Source organism: Triticum aestivum, chromosome 7D (assembly GCF_018294505.1).
Source record: "Triticum aestivum cultivar Chinese Spring chromosome 7D, IWGSC CS RefSeq v2.1, whole genome shotgun sequence".
Lineage (NCBI taxonomy): Eukaryota > Viridiplantae > Streptophyta > Magnoliopsida > Poales > Poaceae > Triticum > Triticum aestivum.
Window position 1 is genome coordinate 20849593 of NC_057814.1, and position 19390 is coordinate 20868982.

The window sequence follows — 19390 nt, forward strand, 5'->3', positions numbered from 1 at the left end:
TGTAGGGTTAATTTAGGGGTTTCATATATTGTGTTAGCTAGCTAATAGAGAGAAGTGTCCTTTCTTATCTCCGTGCTTCATCGACGCTACGTACTATACGTATAGAGAGGACTCGACACGCTAGCTAGTAAGCAAATGAAAGAAACCATTAAGTACACAAGATTGTCATGAACATATACAAAGAGAAGTGATCGACCTCTCTTTCTCCGAGAGATTGGTCGAACAACAAGTTTTCGTACATCTATCCGATGCTACTAGCTACATATATACAATATAAGATCTCTTACAATCCCTAGCATATGATGTCAACTTCCACATGGTATTCTCCGTCTTTATCTATGACGTGGTCAAGAAAGAATCCTGCCAATTCCTCTTGAATTGCTTTTATGCGATCTTGTGGTAGGAGTTTCTCCCGCAGCTCCCAAAGCTAATTTGAAGAAGGGGGGGGGGGTCAATACATATATATGAATGAAACTCAACACAAATGATGGTATTAAAATAAAATTGTGAATATTATTGCTTACGCACTTCAAAATCTTCTTTAGAGTATCCCCGCTTAGAGGTCGTCGCGTTGTAGATGTACTCGCAAACGTAGTATCCATAATAATTATTCCCGCCTTCCTGCCACAACCACTTTACGAGAAATAGAGGTCAATCAAACTGATAATCAAGCATTATAAATGGTATTGATGAAACTAGCTAGAATCAATGAGAGATGCGTGGCACTAGCTAATAGTACTTACTTTCGGGTGTGTAAATCATAGCTTCTTCGGCAGTCCCGGAGCTTCTGCGGTGAACACTTTACAAAACCCTGCGAGACAAAGAAAATAATTATTACTTGATATGAGGACCCTTTCCAAAGATTACGTGTAAATAATTGACCATAGCAAGTACGTGATCACCGGTACGCATGGCGGGCTTCTTCCGGTGATTTGCCTCGCCTTTGAAATGCTTTCCTTTCTTTCGACATTGATGGTTGGTCGGAAGAAATCGACGATGGCTCAGGTACACATTCTTCCTGCATTTGTCCAGATATATATTTTCGGTGTTAGCTAAACAGTGCGTGCATGCGTGGTATCCCTTGTTTGTCTGTTCTGAAAGGTTTGATGGTTACAAACAGCAACGCGTGCAGGTTAAATTCCTCCTGTTTGTGCTCATTCCACACACATACACCGTTTCCATTCCACAGCTGTAAAATTTCTTCAACTAATGGCCTTAGGTACACATCAATGTCGTTGCCGGGTTGCTTAGGGCCTTGGATGAGAACTGGTATCATAATGAACTTCCGCTTCATGCACATCCAAGGAGGAAGGTTATACATACATAGAGTCATGGGCCAGGTGCTGTGATTGCTGCTCTGCTCCTCAAAAGGATTAATGCCATCTGCGCTTAAACCAAACCATACGTTCCTTGGGTCACCTGCAAACTCAGCCCGGTACTTTCTCTCGATTTTCCTCCACTGCGACCCGTCAACGGGTGCTCTCAACTTCCTGTCTTTCTTACGGTCCTCTCTGTGCCATCGCATCAACTTGGCATGCTCTTCGTTTCTGAACAAACGTTTCAACCGTGGTATTATAGGAGCACACCACATCTTCAAACGCATTGCGTCCATCTTAATCTTGTGATCATCGACGACATCCGCAACATGCAACTACAATATCATCTTCTCCTCCTCAATTTTTTTTATTTTTTCTTCAAGTAATTGTTTTCTTCTTCAAATAAATTTAACCTCTTGACAATAGGGTCGGTTGGAATTTTCGGTTCACATACCTCCTAGATAAATAAAATCTATGTCACGTTGGTCGGCATAATTGTCATAAACAACAAATGAACCAAATAGTTATAAAAGATAATATATACCACATCCGAATCATAGGCAGGACGAGGGCCGACGAGGGCAGATACCAAAATCATCGCATTATATAATAACAAGCAATAATAAAAGTAAGAAAATTAGACAAGTATCTATCTAAAGTAAGAATTTGTTTTTCTTTCAGAAAGAAGATAAGAACAAGAGGCTCACCACGGTGGTGCCGGCGACGAGATCGGCGCGGGCGATCGACGGCGGTGAAGACGGAGACGGGACGTGACGGACCGCTAAATCTAGACAAATCTCGAGGAAAATGGAGTTTTGAGGTCGAGCTTCGAGGGGAGAAAGCTTAACTAGTGTGGCTCGGGCATTTCATCGAACACCTCATGTGCATAGGAGGTGAGCTAGAGCACCACAAAAATCTTCCCTCGCCGGCCAGAAAAAACAGAGCAGTGTGGAGTGCTCTGCTCGCCGGTGAGGGGGTATATATAGCCACCTCATTGGTCCCGGTTCGTGGCTGGAACCGGGACTAAAGACCCCCCTTCTGTCCCGGTTCCAGCCACGAACCGGGACTAATGGCTGTGGGCCAGGAGCGATGACCATTGGTCCCGGTTCGTGCCTGGAACCGGGACAAATGGGTCCAGACGAACCGGGAACAATGCCCCACGAGGCCCGGCCGGCCCCATGTGCGCACAAACCGGGACGTATGCCCCCCATGGGTCCCGGTTCGTGACTGAACCGGGACTAATGGGCTGGCCAGGCCCCAAACAAAGCCATGTTTTTTACTAGTGTGAGTCTAGCATTTTTGCAAGAAAAGTCACCCTGCCACCGCCGAGTTCGCCTTTCCTCGGTGACACCGTGGAAACCCGCTGGATTCGCCGCCACCTTCCTATCCCGCTCCCCCCTTATCTCACCGCTGCCGAAGGAGCATGCCGGCGAAGCCCGTGCAGGCTCATTTTTTTAGAAACACCTGTAACTTTATTGATCATAACAATTATAGGTACTATGACTAAGAATTACAATACAAAGTAAGTCCTATGACTAAGAATTACAATGAAATCTTTTGGAAACACCTTCTTCACCGCGTCAATCTCTGCTCGAAGAAATACTCCAAAGATTTCGGTAAAGAGGTTGCAATTGGACTAGAGCAACGATGTTGTCACTCCTTCACCCGCAGGAAACATTATCAATAATGGTTTTTGAAAGCGCCTTGAGTGGCCCATCCAAAGAGATGGGAAGCCTTGATCGATGAACGTACTTTGGTCGGGGATGATACCTTAGAAGTGCAGGTCGCCGAATCACTATATCTTCACCATGGTGTCGATGAAAGATTTCAACTCCACAAAGAATCAGACCAACAAAAAAGGCTTTACACAGCAACATAAACTCATCATATCTGTATAATCGGGTCCGCGAGGACAGAAAATTCTCTAACCTCATTGCACCGCCAAAAGAATGAGAGGAAATTTATTCTCATAAAACTATGATGATCACTAGACAATGGTGAAGAAGATATAGATCTTGAAGATCCGAGGTCCCTCGCCTCTCACATGCGTTCCTCCTTCGTTTATGCTCGCTAGAGAATCATTACATTAGTTTTTTTTATAGAAGAGAATCATTACATTAAATGTATGGAGAGAGAGAGAGAGAGAGAGAGAGTTGGGTCACTTGGTCAGCAACGCGAAACGAGGCCTGGCCCGGCCCGGCCCGTGGAGTAAACGCAGCCCAGAGGAGAAGCGGTCAAGGCGTCGCGGAGCCTTTATGATTTCTCCGCGCACTCTCTCGCTCGCCTTCGCTCCCATTCTCTCTCTCTCCTTCCCCCACAAGCGCGTGCGTCTCCTCCCTCCATCCCTCTCCCGGCGGCGGCGGCGGCGGCGGGCGAACACCGACCGATCGCGAGGTACTCTCACCACCGACACCTCTCCATCCCCTCCCTTTCTGTACGTGCGAACCTGGGCCTCCTCCGCGGACCGCGGACGTGTACGCGCGCGCGCGTGTTCGAGCGAGGTTTGCCGCCGTTTTTATTTCCCATGGTTATCTAGGGTACGGGGATCGCCGAGGATACCGCGGGATCCGTAGCACGCGCATGGATGGTACTTCCGCGTCGATCAGATCCGCCCGCGTTCTCTGCGGTTCGTGATTGGTGGGGCCGGGTTTGGCTCGTCGATGATCGCCGTCGCCTCGTCGGGGAGGATCGGACAATTTGGTTTTGGGGAATTTAGGCCGCGGTCTCTGGATGGGCAGTGATTTTTTACCGTGATTCATCTCCTTCGGTTGGTTGCTGACGGGATGGATGGATGGGTGGGCCGGCATTTTTACCCGGTGGATCTGTGGCGGTTTCTGATATAAAAACGTCTCATCTTGATCTCTGCACTTGTGCATGTATAGCTTCTGAGTTCCCCTTCAACCTGGTCACTGATGCGTGGTAGTTGTGATTGTGGGATGATCAAAACGGCACATAAATCATCTCTTGGTGGTTCATGTGTACCCTTGCACATGGTGCACACCATATGCACGCCCCCTTCCCTTCCATGACGCGCCATCTTGTGTAGACCGGATTGATTTTGTTCTGCTATCGTCTCATGGCGGATTGCGTTCTTTCATGACCATGCCTATGCGAATTGAGAGAACAGCCGTCTATGTGGATCCAGAAATCAGCCGACTGTGTTAGTGGGCCTGCTCGCTTTCTGCCATGCCATGCATTTGCATTTTGAATTTTTGATACGTACATGTGAGTAGTTCTGTATGCCTGTCCATTACATTTGACGATCTACATCCTGTTTCATCACTGTGTAGCAGCAATGTCAGGCAAGTACATCATCGGTTCGCTGGTTGGATCCCTTGGCATTGCATATGTCTCCGACACCATCGTTTCCGACAAGAAGATCTTCGGAGGTGAGTACCATGCTGTTGCATAACATGCCCATAGGATGCCTGTGCCCCTAACCTCTTGGAAGAATGCATCTGACGCTGCCTGTTCCATTCGGATCCAGGCACCGTCTGCAAGACGGCGACAGACAAGGAGTGGTTTCAGGCCACGGACGCCAAGTTCCAGGCCTGGCCCCGTGTCGCCGGGCCGCCGGTCATCATGAACCCCATCAGCCGCCAGAACTTCATCGTGAAGGACCCCTGAATGGGCGGCGGCGCGAGCTCGACCAGCGTTTTGCTCCCACCATGGAGCCAAAGTTTCTTTTCTAGGGTTTTCAAGTTCCTAATAAAAGTGACTTTAAAGTCAGGGTATACTATTTTGTTTTGCGAATTTCAGTTTCCGTGAGCAACTTTGGAGGGGCTTTACCGCTCGCTCAAACGCCTTTCGATGAACTCTGTTCCTTGGTGAAATTTCCCACCAGGCAGTAAAATAACTGCATTGTTGTTTCTGCATTGTCTTTCGTGTGCGGTGTTTCTTCCTGATCTCTGATGCCGCAAGTTTATGCTGTGACGTTACCCAGTCTACTGTTTATGCGTGGTAGTGCACCATACTTATTTTTGCTTGATTTATGTTGCCTTTGCGCCCTGCCTGTGCTGCTGTTATTGCGCAATTGCAGACTTTTATTGACAAGAATATATCAGCTGCTGTTTAGATTGCATTGGACGCTGGACTCAGCTGGAGTTTTGCGATATATCAGTGCCCACTGGAGCCAACTATGGCCTAACACTAGTATAAGTCTTTGCACCTGTGGGCTTGTATGTAGAGAAGATGTTTTTTCCTTTTTGGACAGAACTGTGAGAGAAACTTCAATTAATTTGCGTTTTGAACAATGTAACACAATGGCCACGAGCCATTCACATGAACCTGATGCTCTTGATCCACTGAAATAGTTTACATGCCAATTGTAGTTAACATCAGCATCTTGACAACAGATTTCTGTAAAATTAGGATGGAGCAGATTAAGATGATGGTAACATGGCCATTAGATTTCTGAGTGTGTTTGCATCCGGATGGAAAGCAACAAAAGGACAAGCTAAAAAAACACAGAATTGAACGACTGTAGTCCCATGTCAATGTCAACAAATTTGGTGATGTGGAACAATCAAACAATGGCAAAAAATCTTCAATGAAAGTGAGCAGGTCCTCCTTACGTTGACGGAGGGGAAGATATAGCATGATAGAAAACAAAAGCTTCCACTAGAAAAAAGAGGAATTAGAAGCTCAAATGAAGCACAAAACTTTTTTAGTCGTCGCAAGTTCTGGGGGAATAAAAGATATCCCTGCATCTTGACACAAGCACTGAACATATGGCCTATGGCTACCGGAATGCTAATGTAATTGACTGGATCTATTGCTTTTTCCTAGGTCATATGCCGAGCCAACTCTCCGCGTGAAAATCTTTGCTTGTCTGCTCTTTCAGAAAATACTCAACTCCAAAGCAGCGAAATGTGACAGTATCTGTTCAGATTGGATAATGCAAAATTGCAAATGCCCTCAGGTAGACACTCCCAGAGAGACGGTCAAACAGAGAGAGTGAATATGCTTTGCTCATCTTGCCGACCCAAGTGGGCTCAGTGGTTACACTTAGCAGAGTTTAGGTACAATATGTACAACCTGTTACTAGGCCGGTTAACAAAACCCCATTGCAGATCCCGTATGGCAGGCACTACACCACGTCACTTGGGATTTCAAGGTGTTGATTCATGTAAAGTTCCTGTCTTCCTGATATGTCATGATACATGACACGCTATGCACAAGAAAGCACAACAAATGACCTGCATGTATGCAAAATAACTATCTGCCCTGCAATGTACTAGTACTAACTACGTACAGTTGAAATGTCAAGCCGTTTTTGTTCTCCGCAAATCCAAGTGCAGTACAGATAATTTACGAATTTTCTACTGAATTAATTTGATGTGAGGTTCAGCGGTGCTCAGCTCAACCCAGCCCGATCAATTCCCCTAACTTCGCTGTCCCTATTGCTGATGTGATAATGCTTCCAGATCGATTTCCAGGACTTCTAACCCATTAGAATATCCGATGACAAGCCTACATAGAAAAGATATTATAGGTTGAAATATTCCCAAGGGTATAATTAGAAGTCTGAAATGACTAAAACAAACACACAATACAGTAGAGTGCTAAAGGAAATGGTTTAATCCTTGACCGGATGTATTTTAGTGTAAACCGTTTGGTATTTCTGGGCTTCTAAGATACCGTCGCTAATATAACGGGACCATGTATAGTGTGCAGTATCTTCATTTCAAGCAAAACTTTACCCAAGGATGGAGCTACAAGTTGGAAAATGTCTGCTAAGAACTAATCAAATACAACAGATCTTCAAAGAGGCCAATACTGACGCTTTTACCATTCACTCTGGTTTACTAAAGACCGCTTAATAATCTTACACTTGTAAAATACACATGTATATATGCATAGGCCTCGTTTCACAGTGCGTAAAATTAAGAACTCACCCACTTCCTATGAAAACATCAATGAGTTCAATAGCTACATTTCAAAGAGAACTTCACTAGAACGATATATAGACTTAATTAGATGTTCGAAAGGGCCACAAGTAATACAAGACAATAAAGCTTGAGAAATGGTTAACTGATAATGCTTTGGTTGCACCTAAAATATTTGTTATTTATTTAGACTTTTTTATTATTGCGCATTTCTAGAATCCGGGTACTTTTGCTAATAGTTTACATGGGCAGTAAGAAACTAAGAATTGAGCGTCTTTCTATCAAAATCTTTGGTTCCAAAAATATCTTTATAAAAAGGAAATTTGAACCATTAGAAAAATTTAATGTGATCCACTCAGGTGTCCCCGCATTGGCAAATCTTAGCATGGCACGTAAGCAATGGTAATGCCGACAAGGTATAAAAGTGACCAAAAAGATGCATTATATATACCTTCTTGAGCCTCTAAAGGCAAGATCCACAATCTTGCCACCATGTGTGCATCGAACCGTTTTCAGATGCCTGTAAGTGTAAAGTCCACAGTTAGTTGTACGTTCCAAGGATTCAACATAAAAAGTTGAGATAAAATGAACCATCGTCAGGAGTCAGCTTCTCAAGCCACCAAATCTGGGTTTACATGAAGTTGTTGACTCAACTATCCACTACAGTAGTTTATTTATTGAAAAAAGTATATGTTTTTCGTCCCTCAAGTCTTTCAAAAATATAAAAAAGGGCCAGCAAATCTTAGCCCCTCAAGATTTCATACCAGATAAGTTTAGTTCCTTTGCTCACTTGAAGTGGTTTTTGAGTTGAGGTGGCGTAGTTTTGACCCGTCTTCGTCGACGTCGCAACATTACCCTCCTTTCATCTTATCACTGATGTTAGAGCATCTATAGCCGGATCTTTCAAACACGTCTCATACGCCCGGGCGGGCCGCTTGGTCACTAACCGGTCACGTTTTTTACCCAGGCGGACGCTTCAAACGGGCTTCAAACGCCCGGGCTGACCGGCACCCCCCATATCCAACCCAGATATGGGGTGGAAATGGGGGCGCGCCGGGGCACGTCCACCACGTCGATCAGACGGCGGGGTCCCACGCGGAAACGCCCTGAAACCCGGCGGTCCAACGGACGTCGCGTCCGCTCGCCGCGGTGTGAACGCCGCGTGGCGCCATTTCGGCTTGCCGCCCAAGACCAAATCCGGCTATTTAAGCCGGCCGGCGTCCCGCAACCATAACCCATCCCCCTCCACCCTCTCCGTGCCGCCAGTCCGAACCCATCCACCTCCTCCCTTTCCCGCTTCGGCGCTCTGCCCACGGTCAAACGCTACGCCCACGCTCCGACACTCCATCATGGTTCGGAGTAATATCACTTACTACGCCATACTGACACCGGATTGACGTAGTACGTAGGTTTTCTTTAGTTTGCATGTCCTTGTATGGATATGAGAATCTAGTATAAGATGTCCGATTGTAATGATTAAATGAAATTTGAGGGGTGCCCGATCACTGCCCACGGACGTGCCCGGAAGCGTCCGCAGGCGTTTGTGGGGTCATATTTGTCATATGTGGCCGTAGATGCTCTTAGGCATTTTGTTGAGCAAATGACGTGTGTTGTCCGCGCTCCTAGCGACGAGTGCGTGATGTGCAGAGGTGGTGACGAGGGTCGTCGCGGTGCACAGTGCACTGAGGAGTGGGGTCGTCGGGCGGGAGGGATCGAGCCGCAGCGGCATCATCTTGAACTTGTCCTCGGGTAGTGCTGGTCCTGCGCGTCGTGGTCCTGTCCTGTGTTGTGGTCTCCTCTGCATCGAATTGCCTAGACAGGAGCAGCAAGAGCAGCAGCGAGGTCAAGGTGCATGGCTGGAGAAAGACGGAGATTCGCCATTGTCCAACGCCGTCACCTCGCAGCTGGGTAGCATAGGGTTCAAGCTCCCGCCAGGTGCGTCGCATGTGATTCCGGGACTATCGTTCTAGTCCGCTTTGGAAGGAAGGGACTATCTGTATTCATATGTTGACACTAACTTTTGGCATTTGAGAAAAATATGGTACGTGATGTTGTTTGAGCAATATCCATCTGTACCGGCCCGACTTGCATGCATGGAGCATTAGGGCATCTTCAACGGCAGCCCGCAAAATTCCCTCCGCATCCGTTTACGGACAGGGAATCAGTCCACGGACACAGATACGAAATGCCACATCCAAATGTAGCCGCATATATTTTAACAACTCAAACCAACCAAACGAAACTGAATCAAACCGGGCAAATCTTAATATAAACACGGTGGATTTTGTTGAAACCATTGGCATAGACAGCACCCGGCGAGCCGGGGCTGCTGCCCGGGCTCCCATGGTGCATGTGCATGGAGCTCTAGTAGTAAACAAATGGTTTACTTAACAGTTTGTTTGTGCAAAATCTAATTAACTTGCATCACGTATATCTTGCCCAGGCTCTGAATTTGAGCTGGCTCCGCCACTGATTGAAACTAGGGTAATTTGTACATCAAATCAGACCATATTTCGTTTGGTGAACTAAAAACCTTAAAACAGAACCCTAGACTACCATATATTTGATGGTGACCTTGTAGGCCACGTCGGGCCGGCCGGTGGCTCCTCCTCCATCATCGGCGGCAAAAAGGTGCCGGCAGGGCTTTCCGACGTCTGCCTCACGCTCGCAGATGATCATCTCCGCTTCCTCTTGCGCCGTGCGCAGTGCGCCCCTGGCCATCTGGGCTGGGGGAGAGGGCGGCGATCATTGGAGGAGGCGTCGACCTCAGCGAGGGAGCATTCTTCGCTGTACCTAGCCATCTCCCCGTCGAGGCGGTAGAGACTGCGCTTGGCCGTCTCCGACGTCGTGACGGAGCGATCCAGGGCCCAGGCGTACGTACGCCAGGTCCGGGTCCGTCAGGATGTATCGCGGGGGGGAGGGGGGGCGTCTGAGTCCGTGAACTTAGATCAGCGCGGGGCGTTGCACATGTCCCGCCGGCACCGCTCTGGTCGGCGTAATCCCGTGCCATCATGGATAATGCGACCGCGCGCCTTTGGCAGGGGCGGCGGCGCGCGGCGCTCCTCCTTGATGACGCGTCAGGGTGAGAGCTGCTCCTCCTTGACGACGCGTCAGGGCGGCAGCGAGAGCCGCTCCTCCTTCACGCGTCAACCGATTTAAACGACGCGGCTTCCGGGCCGTTGGTGTGGACAACGGAGCAACAGAGCATTAGCTCCATCGGCTCCTCGAACTCCGTGTCGGTGGCGTCATAGACCTAGCTCGGCACTGCCAGCGTGGACTGTTGTGGCGGTGGCTGCTGGTCCTCCTTGTCACTGAAGTAGATGACGATCTCCGCCTTCATCGAGGAGCCGCCCGCCGATGATGGCGATAACCATAGAGTTTGAGGGCGGCGTCGCCACGATCCACTGGATTATGCACTGGAACCGCCTGCCGGCACCGACGCCCAGGACTTGCCCATCGTCGGAGATGTGGAGGGAGATGGGAGGGGAGAGGGAGAGGAATAGGAGGATGCGGTGTGGACGGCACCGGAGCGCGGCTTATATAGCCGCAGCTAGGCCATGCGAAGGGCCGGTCATCAGCTTCAATGCGGCGCAACGGCCGGAGTTGGTTCGTCATATCCAACCTGCGTCTGCATTGAAGCGGCGGCTGCCGAGAGATCGCATCGACCAGCGCCGCCCTTCCTCCCTTCGGTCACATTGCGACATCAATGACGGTATCTCGCATGCTCTGGCCGGCATGAATGCAGCGCGGTAAGCGGCGCGTGCATCAGAAGGAAAGCGCGGGAGGGGCGGGTGAGGGTTTTCGGTGGACCAGGGCGATCAGAAGCGGGCGTGGGCCGTGTCCGGACTCCCGCAAATACCCCCTCCCCCCGGTTTGTCTCTGTTTTGCGGGATAAATTGCGTCCGGACCGCGCGACGAACCAATACATAACCACGTTGGATGGCTTCCATGGTTCGGACAACATGGTCCGGACGGTTGCGGGAGGTTTGAGGGTCAGCGTCGGAGATGCTCTTACAAAGACATTTGTTTATGCGAGTGCCGAGCCCCTTCCATGTGCATCGTTGAACATCATAATTCTTGCCCCTTTCTACCTAGGGGATTATTAGCTTGTACTCCAAAGGAAGAGAAAAATATTCTCAAGCAATATAAAGTGAGTGAGGTAATAATTCAGATATTTGTTTATGCCATTTGCAAGAACACAGTAAATCAGGTAGTATTAATTAAAACAGTGTATTGTTGGCCCCACACATACATATATTTAGACTCACCTAAGAAATCGGCACACTTTTTTGGGAAGTTGGATACATAATGTGAGTGCTATACAATAGTATATGAAATAGATAGAAACGAAGCCCGACCAGCCCCTCCCGTGTCGCTCCAGAGGGCGGCCGTGGGATAGCGCCGCCGGGCCTAGGCCTCTCTTCCCACCTCGCCACCGGCGGGACGCGCCGCTGGGCAAAGCCCGCTCGACATCGGCAGCGGCAGGAACTTCTCTCCCCTCGGATCGGTCAGAATCGATGAGGGCGGTTCCTTCCAGTTGTCGTCGCGCTGGCGGCGAGGTGCGGTAGCGCGGCCTAGGACATCAACGGCGGGATTAAGTGTGTGACGCTCTCCCGCAGTGGCCTCTGCTGGCGTGTGGATGGTCGGTCGGGCGCGTCCATGGAGGCCGGGTGGCTCGATCTGGTTCGACCAGATCTGGCCGTCGGTGATTGCCGGCCCTGGCTGGGGCTCCCCTCCGGTGACTGGCTGCGTGAGCTAGCCATGGCTGGGATCCTTCGTGGCTTTGGGTTAGTGTGCCAGTGGGGGCTCGGGGGTGCACGGGGTGCTGGTGTCGGAGCGGCGCGGTGTCTGAGGCTTGGCGGCAGGGTGCGTGTGACAGTGAATACTTCCTTCTCCTAGGTTCGAGCTGGCGGCATACGACTTGTGCTTGTCGAGAGGGCTACAACGCAGGGTTTGTGCTCGGGCGGACCGGATCTGGGCCCGAGGCAGATCGGAGCTTTCGCTCTAGGTAGGCGAGGTGGCGTTCGGTCCGGGATGTGCTTGCAGGTGGTGCTCCTGCTCTCCTCGTGGGTGTTGGTCGTGATACCGTTGTGCTCGTGAGCAGATCGGCGCCGGTGGCCACGAACATGGCGTCGTGCATGCTAGCTTGGGTCAGGGCTTGCTCTACGATGGCCGTCGGCAGTCATGAAGTCGTGCCCCCCTCCCCAACCACCTGGTTTGGCTAGAGATGCAGACTCGGTGGCTGATGTCGGGCTAGGAATAGAGGGTGTGCCTCTGTTCTTCCTACCGTGACTGAGTGTGATGTAAAGTGAGCGGTGGACGGTGTCTCGCGACAGGGATGCCGGAACGGCGGCCCCAGATGGAGGTTTGCATGGTTTGTTCGTCGGCAGGCACCATTGCGGCAGTGATGACTCTCTTTCCTAGTTGTGTGGGCGACAGGAGGTGTAGCGGTGGGTGGCTCTGGCATGCTATCTATCATCACAGGGGCGACGCCCTGATCCGAATCTGGGGATCTGACCCTGTCGCGTTCATCCTGGCGGCCTCGTGGTGGCACGGGTGAGTTGCCCAGCGAAAGCTCTATGTCTTGGCGCCGACGGCGGCGCCTGTGGGTGTCGTGTTCTTCCTAAAGACATCGTCGTGGTTCTTCTCTCCATGCCAGGACTCCGGGTGAAGACCTTTGTCCATTGTGGACTCGGCAATGGCGACGCTCTGTGCCGTTCTCCCTCTTGAGGGCGTTGTCGTGGAGTTTAGGTGTACTAGATCGTTGCGTGGCGATGTGTTTAGATCTTCTTCTGTGTGTTGTTGTTGTTTGGGTAGTCGTATCCTGGGATCGGCTTTATAAGAGGACGACCTCATCACCTTCTATCGTTTGGTCATGTTCTTCTGCAGTTCTTGTTTTATATATAAAACAGGGCGAAATCCTGTTTTGAGAGATATGCAATATACTATAAGTATTAGTATTACCTGTAGTTAGTAGAGTTCCAGAAGCAAACAGTCAAGTGATCCCCGTCCCGTGAACCTGCAACTATTAGTGGAAGTGCCGGGTGGCAAGCGACATGGCCAATAAACTTGCCATGCAAAACAAGTGTATGAACGCACGTCTCTGTCTGCAAATCCCATACCTGATTGAACACGTACGTTAAAAAAAAGTTTAATAATTAAAACTGAAAAACAACAATCAGGCATGCATGTTTTTGAGTGGAGATTGATGACATACACTTAAACCACCGTCCTGAGCAGAGGTAATTAGATATTGTTGGTGACTATCAGTGCAGAGATAGTCACACACAGCCCTGTCACAGTTGGGGGGGCTTATTGTGATGAGAGGCTTGGAAGAATGAATTGACCAGACCTGTTCCCGCAAAAAAAAAAAGACCAGACCTAGGAAGTAAGTTCAATTAATTATAAAGATAAATTAAATTCAACCCTAAGGCAAGGACGGCATGCATTACGGTACCACAAGTGAAATGATGTATTGAAAGAGGAAAATAAACAAGTAATTTACGTGGCAAGTTCTTCCATGAGGACCAGTAACACCAGCAAATGTTCTTGTGTCTTTGGGGTTAAACTTGAACTGAGTGTCAAATCCAGGTGCCCAGTCCTTGCTAATTCTCTGGGAACATTGCCAGCCCTTTTCCCAGTCCCAAAGCCTGATGGCTTGATCACAATCATAGGACAGTGTTATCAGCAGTGGATACGTTGGGTGAACCGCCAAACAGTTGATATGAGAGAAAAAGTAAGCTTGAAATTTCTTTATCTCTGTCATTGTAACATACGAGTACACACTGAGGTACCCAGAGTCTCCCCCAGTTACAAACCATTGCTTTCGAGGGATAAACTTTGCCGCATAAACACTGTCATAGCGATCTAGCATCTTCATAACCCAACCTTGTTTTTCATGGCTGTTAAACGACATCACTACTGCCTGTTGATTCATTAATATATAGAGACTTGATTAGCTATAGATCTCGTCTTGGACCATTGAAAAGAAAAATACAGCTAGCTTAGCCAGTTCGGTATGACCAAATTAAGGTCTTATCAGTTACCTGTGTCAGGTAGTTCCAAATGGAAACTTCCCTTTGGTCCTCTACTACCAGAACCCTGTAGTACGTACACAAGGCGAATTGAAGCATGGAAAATGTACATCATGCATGCTAAGGAAAATTGGTGCCGACGTGAAAGACAAACAATCAAAAGAATCTACCATGGTTCTGTAGGATGTACATCCATCGTCGTCAAATCCCGAAGTTCCTTGCCAAATATTATCTGATTTCCACCAAGCAACAATGACTTAGGTTAGCGAAATGTCCAACACGAACTGTTACAATGAACTAAGATATGATGTGGCTTGAGCTTAATTTGGTGGGTTAGGGCATTTCTAACCGATCCCCTAAAAGTTAAGGGAGGATCCGGCGGAGTAAAGTTAGAGCAGTAAAAATATACTCCTTTATAGGTGGCCGCACCTAGCCGATCCCTTAAAAATGAGTGGAGTACAAACAAAATGTATAGATTTTGTGTTCTAGCCGCATGAACTTCAAACACTTCACAATATATATCATGAAAACATTGAAATTAAAACATGCATTAACATAACCGTCATAACATATAGTTTCATCATCACGAATTTCAAATAAAAACATGCATAGTTCACCCAAAAGACATCACTTTGAACACAATGTTTGATCCAAAATCACCACTTTTACTTGGCCGCGACGGGGTTGTAATTTTTACTCCACTATTCGGTCTAGGTGCGCCGTAAAGGAGGGAAACCGAAAGTATCCTACCTTATGGCTGGATAGGGGTAGAAATGCCCTTGAGCAAGCAATCCAACTCACCTTGGGGGTTATTGCCGTTTCACTTTGGGGGCAGACTACAGCTGTCGCCATGGCCACATGCAGCTGGCAACCTAGCTTATCAAATAACTGCGGAAAATCATCTTCCAAGTTAGTCTTATTTTTCATAAAATCTTTGAGTCTGGACTCGTTCTCAGATGTGACCATTAGTATATAGATCAGACTGTCCGTTTTTAGTGGTCTTTGTTGTTGTTCCATAAGTGTGATGCTAACACCGCAAGTTGACATTGGCGTCACAGGCCCATGTGCACACACGTGCTCTTCACAACAATACATATCCGTGAGATCCGGTGTAACCCAAAAAAGGACATGTCGGTCTGCCTTGTTGATTACACTTAATGTGCGACTGGTTCGCTTGTTGGCCTCGAAAGGAAATCGTAGCTCGAGAGGGTCGAGATCCAGAAGCTCACTATCCGTAAACCCAAGGCTCATTATCTGCAAACAACATACACAAATATGGGTGAGATCGGGATAAGCTTTTAAGAAAGAATATGGCACTTATATCTCCAGTTATGATATTGATATTCACTAATTTATACATGGGTCAATTAAGTGTGTCGACACAGACACTACCACAAGAGAATACTTCAAAATAATTTACCATATTATTATTACTATTACTATTATTGTAAATGTAATATTGGTACCCATGCATGGTGGTAACCAACCTCAGTGCTTGTCTCTCCGACTCCGTTTAGTGCACTAACTCGCTTCGGTAGGAGTTGTCCTCCATACAAATTCATCAACTTCAACTCATACTTCAACTTGTCGATGAGAGACCTTTTCTGTAACAAAAAAAAAAGGAAATGAAGATTATAGAAATCAATATAGGACTAAGTATAGATAAGGCACGCATAGTAGTAGAGAAGGTTGGCAGTAATCTATAATTTTATTCACTGAGCAAAAGTCTTGCTTGGCAGTATTAAGAGAAGGTTGGCACCACATATCATGCATGCACTTACCGTTCGCCAAAAGCAAAAAAGGAAACCCAAATGGTAAGTGTCACACTTGTGGCATGAAGTAACACCACCCCGGCGTTTTCTTACAACTAAAATTGCCATATGAAAAAAAACCAAAAAAATTGAAACTTGCCATCCAAACAGAAAGTTGCCATTCTTGGGTAACTAAACTTGCCATCAAAAAACGTCAGGGCGGAGTGCCACACGTGTGGCACTTATCAGAGTCCAAAAAAAATTACTGATGATACTAGAATGCTATATATGTTTCGATTTTTCAGCAAAAGGCAGGGTCATGCCAAATTCTTTAAGGCGAAAACACTAACAAAACATAAACTGCACCTAATCCGCAAGTATCAAAATGAAGTTCGTCTGAGTGACCATACTTGTGCTATCGATGAAGTGCTTACGGCACCTCTAGCGGACCAGTTTGAAATTTCCGCTTCATCAAAGAGCCTGGGGATGATATCGCATATTGTTGGCCTATGCTTTGGATCATGGTCCATGCATTGTATCCCTATCTCAGCACATATTTTTACTTGTTCGAGTGATATATGGCTCTCTGTTGTATCAGGCGCGCTCGTCCAACTTTCAATTATCTACAAATTTGAAAAAAAAAATATAGAGTTAGAGTGTACTAAATTAGCCAGGTGAAGCACTTTACAATAGGAAATATAAAACTGTAGTTGGTTAAACCACATATGTATATATACTAGATGAAGATCTTGAAAGTACACTCGAGATACCTAGCACAAAGCCAGTTTCACTACAGATTGTATCTTTTCATCTATCCTAATTTCAAGCGTTATTACATTAGCAAAAGATCAATTGCTACAAACACGACGTTCCCAACTTGTTTTTCACATATATTAATCATAGTCACCTACACGCTTGCATTTTATTTTGTTTTATAAAAAATTATGTGTTTTGCACTTATTATGCTTTTCATATTATTTTATCTCTTTTGAAAACTTCAAGCATAATATAATCAGTTCCACATGTAAACTCTATGGGAATAAGCGGAAATGATTATTACCTCCTCAATTTTGGTGCTCCCGTTACACCCCGTCAACATCTCTATGAGTATGACACCTAGACTATATATGTCTGTTTTGAATGTTATCTCTCCTTTTTCTTTGAATTCTGGTGCCGAATATCCCCTGCATAACGATTGATGTAGTTTCATGTGCTAACCAACAAATGGTACAATGCAACAAATATGGTTGGTACCAGACAAAAACAATGGACTTGACTTGTAGGAAAAAAAAATAGCTTGCCTACCACGATCCAACTATGTTTTTGGTCATGTCACTGCTTTGGGCTGCACTAAAGCGCCTTGATAGGCCAAAGTCCGCAATTTTGGGCATCATATTGCCATCTAGGAGAATATTCTGAGGCTTTAGATCCATGTGAACAATACGCTCCCGATGGAGATAATATACACCTTCACAAATGCCCTTGATAATCTGATATCGTGTTTTCCACTGACGTTCAGAAGATGCATCTGTTCAGAGCATACACCAAAGGCATGTTATTCGTCTTATACTTACATTTTTTTTGCGAAAGATTCCTCTTATACTTATTTGGGGAAGAAGTCCAAAAGAAAAACTCTAAACATATGTAGGCAATACCATGGAAGTCTGGCTTCCAAGCATTCATGCTTTAACCAAATAGCAGCGGAAAACTACCAAAAAAAAGTGGTAGCAAAGCAACTACTTTTTTGAGGATGACGTATATATGTCAAAATTTATGCATCCGAAGAAATATGGACTTGCCAACTACTGGCTTCCTACCTGAAAAATATATTCTCGTTCGTATAATGACAAAAAGAAGAGTACCAATTTTATTTATTTTTCTGCATATTTGCTGGTGGCATATGAATAGAGCTAAAAAGAAAATAGCGCTCAGAAGATTATAAATAAGAGAATGCATCTTATTCTACCTGTAATATAGTCGGCAAGGCTCCCTTTTGGTAGGAACTCAAAGCAGAGCAATCTCTGCCGTCGTTCTGCCCAGACAGATGCTCCGTTGAATTTGTCCGGTACTTGTTGAGTGTCGGAACAGTATCCTAGAAACCGTACTGTGTTTTTGTGCCTGACCCTTAAGAGAGAATCAACCTCACTTTGGAAATTCTTCTCATCAATGACAATCGCATCGAAAAGCTTCTTTACTGCGACCGTGCCATTCCAAAGCTCTCCCTGCATTTCAGAGCTTAAGTTGTCAACCTTTGGTTACGTGTGCAACCTCATGGCCAAATGGCTAAGACATTGAATGTCAGCACATGAATTACTAATCACATTAATTACCCTGTAAACTGCTCCGAACCCTCCGCTGCCGATTTGTTTACCTTCAGAGAAATTCTTTGTGATGACCTTCAAAAGCCACAGAGGCAGGGGGGCTGGATCCACGCTTTCATCAGACAGTGCCATCTCCAGGGCAAGAAGTTCTCTGCATTGCTCAGGATCCATCTCGGATCAAGATAGCTACTTGGAGACGGAGTACTAGATCGAAGCTGTGTGCTCCTCAACCTGGATAGGTAAGTATGATAGTTCAAAAAAAATTACTGTATATATTACAGGTAACCAGAGTATATATTTTGTGATGGTAGCAATGATAAACAGATGGCAAGAAAGACCAGAACAGTCTGAAAAAAGATATACATGCATCTTCTCCACCCATTAGCCAAAAGGAAGGAACCCAAACAACACTCTCCAAAACTGACTGGCAGAATTAGCAAAATTACCAAATCTAGATTTGGTAGTGGATGAATCCGCACTAACCTGCAGGAGGTGAGACCGAAGGACAAACTCCCGCTTGCAAAACTATGAATGGTTACGGTGCAGTGCAAACGTAATGCTATTTCAGCTGAGTGAGGCACCTTGCAAGTTGCAAGGCGTAGAAAAAAAATATGGAGGCTTTTCATTGTCTCGAGCAGGTACACGTGAGCGACATGGATCAAGCCGACAGCTTTTCAAACTCATTGGCCTCGACCGGAAATGACGCCGGCTAGTTGCAGCTTTTCTATTGCCGACTACTCGTTTCCCAAAATCAGATCGACCCAATGCAATGGCTCATTCATCTGTGTCTCTACCAAGGGCATCCGAGGTCTCTACTCTCTTCAAACAAACATGAGTTATTTATGTGTGTGTGTGTGTGACAAAATATTATGAGAGAGAGAGGTGTGTGTGTATGTGTGTGTTAATAATTAAACTGTATCCTCCCATGCATCCAGCCCCAAGTGCTACTAAACCTTAGTTGGTCAGAACGAATCAAATATAGTGCTCCCTCTGTCCCAAAATATAAGAACGTTTTTAACACTACACTAGTATCGAAAACGTTCTTATATTGTGGGACGGAGGGAGTATTACCGTACCTCA

The 19390-nt window shown here is 46.6% G+C and overlaps 2 protein-coding genes across 3 annotated transcripts; one reads left to right on the forward strand and one right to left on the reverse strand.

Moving 5' to 3' along the window:
• Nucleotides 1-3607: 3607 nt before the first annotated feature.
• Nucleotides 3608-5187, forward strand: LOC123170240 (uncharacterized; the record flags this gene model as incomplete). 2 transcript variants are annotated; one of them, XM_044588069.1, is given in 3 exon segments in its annotated part: nt 3608-3710; nt 4607-4705; nt 4804-5187. In XM_044588069.1, coding segments are annotated over 3 exon segments (342 nt in total), but the record flags the coding sequence as incomplete, so codon positions are not given.
• Nucleotides 5188-6523: 1336 nt separating this feature from the next.
• LOC123170239 (uncharacterized) lies at nt 6524-18992 on the reverse strand. Its single transcript, XM_044588068.1, has 15 exons — nt 18794-18992; nt 18320-18541; nt 17956-18211; nt 17295-17517; nt 17050-17173; nt 16400-16612; nt 15726-15842; nt 15040-15492; nt 14409-14470; nt 14251-14305; nt 13710-14129; nt 13422-13556; nt 13169-13326; nt 7656-7724; nt 6524-6788 (listed from the first exon to the last, which is right to left on the reverse strand). The coding sequence occupies exons 2-15, from the start codon at nt 18479-18481 to the stop codon at nt 6716-6718; spliced, it is 2520 nt and encodes an 839-aa protein (XP_044444003.1). The 5' UTR covers nt 18482-18541; nt 18794-18992; the 3' UTR covers nt 6524-6715.
• Between the last annotated feature and the right edge of the window lie 398 nt (nt 18993-19390).

Bases quoted from the DNA above. Each gene is read 5' to 3' on its own strand.
- LOC123170239 (XM_044588068.1), bottom strand. From the start codon at position 18,481: ATGGATCCTGAGCAATGCAGAGAACTTCTTGCCCTGGAGATGGCACTG. The intron at 14,130-14,250 runs GTAACTGATAAG...ATGAATCAACAG, and splicing joins TTTGGAACTACCTGACACAG to GCAGTAGTGATGTCGTTTAA. The intron at 13,557-13,709 runs GTAAATTACTTG...TTGCGGGAACAG, and splicing joins CTCATGGAAGAACTTGCCAC to GTCTGGTCAATTCATTCTTC.